Source organism: Rhinopithecus bieti, unplaced genomic scaffold, assembly GCF_001698545.2.
Source record: "Rhinopithecus bieti isolate Rb0 unplaced genomic scaffold, ASM169854v2 scaffold_19939, whole genome shotgun sequence".
NCBI classification, from domain to species: Eukaryota; Metazoa; Chordata; class Mammalia; order Primates; family Cercopithecidae; genus Rhinopithecus; species Rhinopithecus bieti.
The window spans coordinates 1,160,224-1,164,276 of record NW_016810019.1 but is presented as its reverse complement, the minus strand read 5'-3'; the positions used below and the strand labels follow the sequence as shown (position 1 = coordinate 1,164,276).

The 4,053-nt window shown below is 52.6% G+C and overlaps 1 protein-coding gene across 4 annotated transcripts in view; it reads right to left on the bottom strand.

Moving 5' to 3' along the window:
* Positions 1-3,994, bottom strand: part of GFOD1 (Gfo/Idh/MocA-like oxidoreductase domain containing 1) — a 125,102-nt gene extending 121,108 nt beyond the window's left edge. The window contains exon 1 of one of the 4 annotated variants that reach the window (XM_017891123.1): positions 2,967-3,994. In XM_017891123.1, the coding sequence (XP_017746612.1) occupies positions 2,967-3,219 (253 nt within the window). In that variant the 5' untranslated portion in view covers positions 3,220-3,994. The other 3 variants (XM_017891128.1, XM_017891124.1, XM_017891126.1) reach the window with 3 other exon arrangements.
* Positions 3,995-4,053: the final 59 nt, after the last annotated feature.

Here is a 4,053-nt window from a genome sequence, read left to right as displayed (position 1 = left end):
GTATGTTTATTGCGGCACTATTCACAATAGCAAAGACTTGGAATCAACCCAAATGTCCATCTGTGACAGACTGGATTAAGAAAATGTGGCACATATACACCATGGAATACTATGCAGCTATAAAAAAGGATGAGTTTGTGTCCTTTGTAGGGACATGGATGCAGCTGGAAACCATCATTCTCAGCAAACTATCGCAAGAACAGAAAACCAAACACCGCATATTCTCACTCATAGGTGGGAATTGAACAATGAGATCACTTGGACTCGGGAAGGGGAACATCACACACTGGGCCTATTATGGGGAGGGGGGAGGGATGGCATTGGGAGTTATACCTGATGTAAATGACGAGTTGATGGGTGCAGCACACCAACGTGGCACAAGTATACATATGTTATAAACCTGCACGTTGTGCACATGTACCCTAGAACTTAAAGTATAATAATAATAAAAAAAAAAAAATTAAAGGAGGACGTGTGTGATTCAATTGATCTGAAGTTTCTTTTCACTGTGGTCCCTAGACCAGCCCCTTACTTTGACAGGCCTGTGACCAGTTATCAGTGTGGATCAAGGGCCACAGACCTGTCACCATCACTGAGCAAGCAATTCAAAGTCCAGGACTTTGCTAAAAGGACAATTTACCAGGACAAGTCAGAGTGGCCAGTTTCAATTCCAGGCAAACACTCGTATCTATACACTCCCAACAGCCAGACCAGCCTGATAACGGTTTGGGGTTTTTCACTTCCTGTGTTGTATGTGTTGAACCTTCAATAGTGACTGTAAAGCAAACCAAGACGACCACCCCACTGTGCACTCGCAGGGGCAGCCTGCAAAAGAAGGAGTTAAAAAAAGAAAGAAGAAAGAAGCTCCAAACCTACCCTAAAAACATGAACAAAACCCTATTCTGTCATCACCATTATTAAACTAGGTCTATTATGCCTCTTATCGTTGGCTTTGAAGAGATAACAGACATGTCTTGTTAATTAAAGAAAAGTCACAGGGATATTTGAAAAATAAGAACAGAAGAAGTATCTAGAAATGTCTAATTTGTGTCACATCTCTTGAAACCAGAGCCCCCAGATACTTTCATGGCCAACTTCCCAGAGACAGCCAGAAAACAAGGTCATCCTTGTTCCCCAAATCGCCACCCTCCTGCTCTAGGTTTGCTCTGTGGGTCTGTACCCAGGACAGGAGCCACCATCTCTATGGTGGAGAAATGAAGTTACAACATGATCTTTCAGATATGACCAGTCCTAAGCTCTCCAGTATACCCAGGGCTTATGAGGGACCAGTTTTGTACAAACTGCACTAATAGAATTATACCACAAGATGGTTATAAAATATTTAATATGCAAAGAGCCAATGTAAACAAGGGAGTTATCCACCCAATACACATGTTCCATCAAACAGAAAATAAATATTGGCCAGACTCAATGGCATTCAGTTCAAGGCCAAAGAAACAGGCCACAAAGGGCAGACACTTAATAAAATTAACTGACAATTAAAACTGACAATGTGAGCAGCCTCCTTAGGAATTCTATCAGATGTCGCATCTGAGTCAATAGCCAAATGGCCTGATAAAAATGGCTTTCTATGGAGAAAGAGTTTCTACATTCTGTTCAGAGCTCTTCGAAGGCAGAATTAAAACACACATATATTTCACCCACCCTGAATCCACACCTATTTTTAAAAAATAAAAGAGTCTTTCCAAGACTACATAACTTCCGGTTGGTTTCTGGATGGTCTCTGTTCCCTGGCAGTTCCTCCCTTCTAATCTGTTCTACTATTCGCTTCATCTGGTTATAAGCTTTGTTCTTGTTATAAGCTTTGCGTTTTCCTCACCAATAGAAACTTCAGCTTTCAAAGGTGAGCTGCTAATTTTCTTGGAATTGTAAGATCAAGCAAGTTTCCTGGGATTGTTTTAGGTTATATATAAGAACTGATGATGAACAAAACATGCCCTTCTCTTTCCCCTGAGCATGGTCTGAGAGGTTGCTACTCTGTGCTCAGAGATTGTTCAGACTGCCTGGGAGTTGAGGGGAGCAGGGACCAGATGGTGAGGCACCCTGAACTCATCTCCGGCCCCCGCGGGTCAACACTGTGCCTTCAGAAACTATTCCTGAAGTCGATTAGGGAGGGCCTTTTCTGATGCAAAGCGTCCATGCCTCTGGAGCTACTGCGCCCATCCCCGTAAAAATTTAAAATCGATTACTCCAAACTGGGGCAGAAGACATTTTCCGGAAGGCTGCAGTCAAAAGTTAAAACCCCTGGTTTTATCAAATCAGTCTTTACTAACCTATGACGCCTCTGAAAACATTCTAAATCATCACCCCCATCCAGCCACTCCCATCATCCTTGCCTCCAGCGCAGACGAAATAATTCCAGCCGATGGTCACACCTCCAATCTCACGCTAAACTAACTCACAGCAGAAAGAAACAAACGACCCCAACAGGGCGCCACAGCTGCTGAAGGGCAGGTCCTCTGTCGCACCCAAGAAAACCCGAGACACGTGTGCGGCCCTTTATTCAGGCGTTTCTGGGCGCGCACTCGCGTCTCCCAGGCGCGCGCGCGCGCGCACACACACACACACACACACACACACGTACACTACACACACAGCTGAGGACTAACTTTCCTCTTCTTGAGGAGCACCCCATCCCCTGATATCGGCATCTGATCTTCCTAGTTCGGATCCCCGGAACACACTCCTCCTCCAGCCTGCAAGCCACACACGTGGGGAAGCGCGTCCAAGTGGTGCCAGGAGGCAGGAGGGAAGTGCAAAGGTGGGGAAGGCCCGGGACGAGGAAGGAGGGAGCTCTGAGTCGGATCTGGGATCTCAGATCCCTGGGGCAGCGTAGATGCAGGGTAAGCTTCTGGGACGCGGAGAGGCAAAGGCAGCGGGGAAGGAACCCAGAGAAGTTTAAAGGGCGGGGGTGGGACGGAGGATGCAGGGTAGGGGTCGCTCACCTAGGGTTTTGACAGCGATCTGTCTGGTGAGAGGCGGCGGCAGGTTAATGCACACCAAGTCCACGTCCTGATGCAGCAGCACCTCATCAATGCGGCTAGTGTAGAAGGGGACACTCATCTCCTTGGCCAGCTCCTCCGCTTCTTCCTGCGTGCGGCCCCACAGCGCCTTCACCGCGAAGCCCTCGTCTTTTAGCAAAGGGATGATGACACGGGCCGTGAGGCTGGTGCCGAACACGCCCACCCCGGGAAGCATGGCTGCTCAGAGCCGCCTGGTTCTGCTTCTACTCGGATCTCCAGTCCAACACGCGCACACACCCACCTCCAGCTAGTCCTGCACCCGGCTCCTGCAGCCAATCTAGCCGCTGTGCGCCAGCCGCCGTGCACCGGGCAAGGCGCCCGGGTGCCCAGCGCGCACTGAGCTGCAGGCGGAGCAAGCTCGGGGCGCCTCAGTACGGTGACTGCGGCAGTGTCCGCCACGCGGGGCTTGCGTCCTTCCCGGAGTCGGCGACAGGGACCCCCCCAGGGCGCCGGAGGCTTCGAAGCCCCCTGGAGCCCCGGCTCAGGCGGCGCTCCCGCGGCAGCGCCAGTCCGCTGCGTGCGCCCCGCCAAGGCCGCTCCATGGCCGGCTCATCCCCGCGGCCGCGCCGCCGCAGCCCGGGACCGTCTCTCTCCCGCGTCGTTTGCGCAGCCGGCGAATCGCACACACAAACGTCTACACCCTGCCCCAGAGTCTGGGCACGGACCCACTCCGCTGGGGAGTCTCCTTTATCCCTAGCCCTCCGCTCGGAATGAAATAATCCCGCGACCGCCAGGAGGCCGGCTAAGGATGCGGCCCGGAGCGCGCCGGACGGGGATCTCAAGCTGCAGCGCTGCAGCGGCGGCCACGACCCGGCGCCAGCCTCCTCATTTTGCTGCCATGTTCGCTCGCCTCGCGGCTCGGGCGGCCTCGGCCCCAGGCCGGCTCAGGCTCCGGGATCCCGCGGGGACGAGGGCGGAGTTGGCGAGTTTGGCTGTCAGCGGCCGGTGTTCCTGCACCGCCCTCGCCGCAGCGCCGCGCGCCATTGGCCGCCGCGCGCCGCCCCCGCCC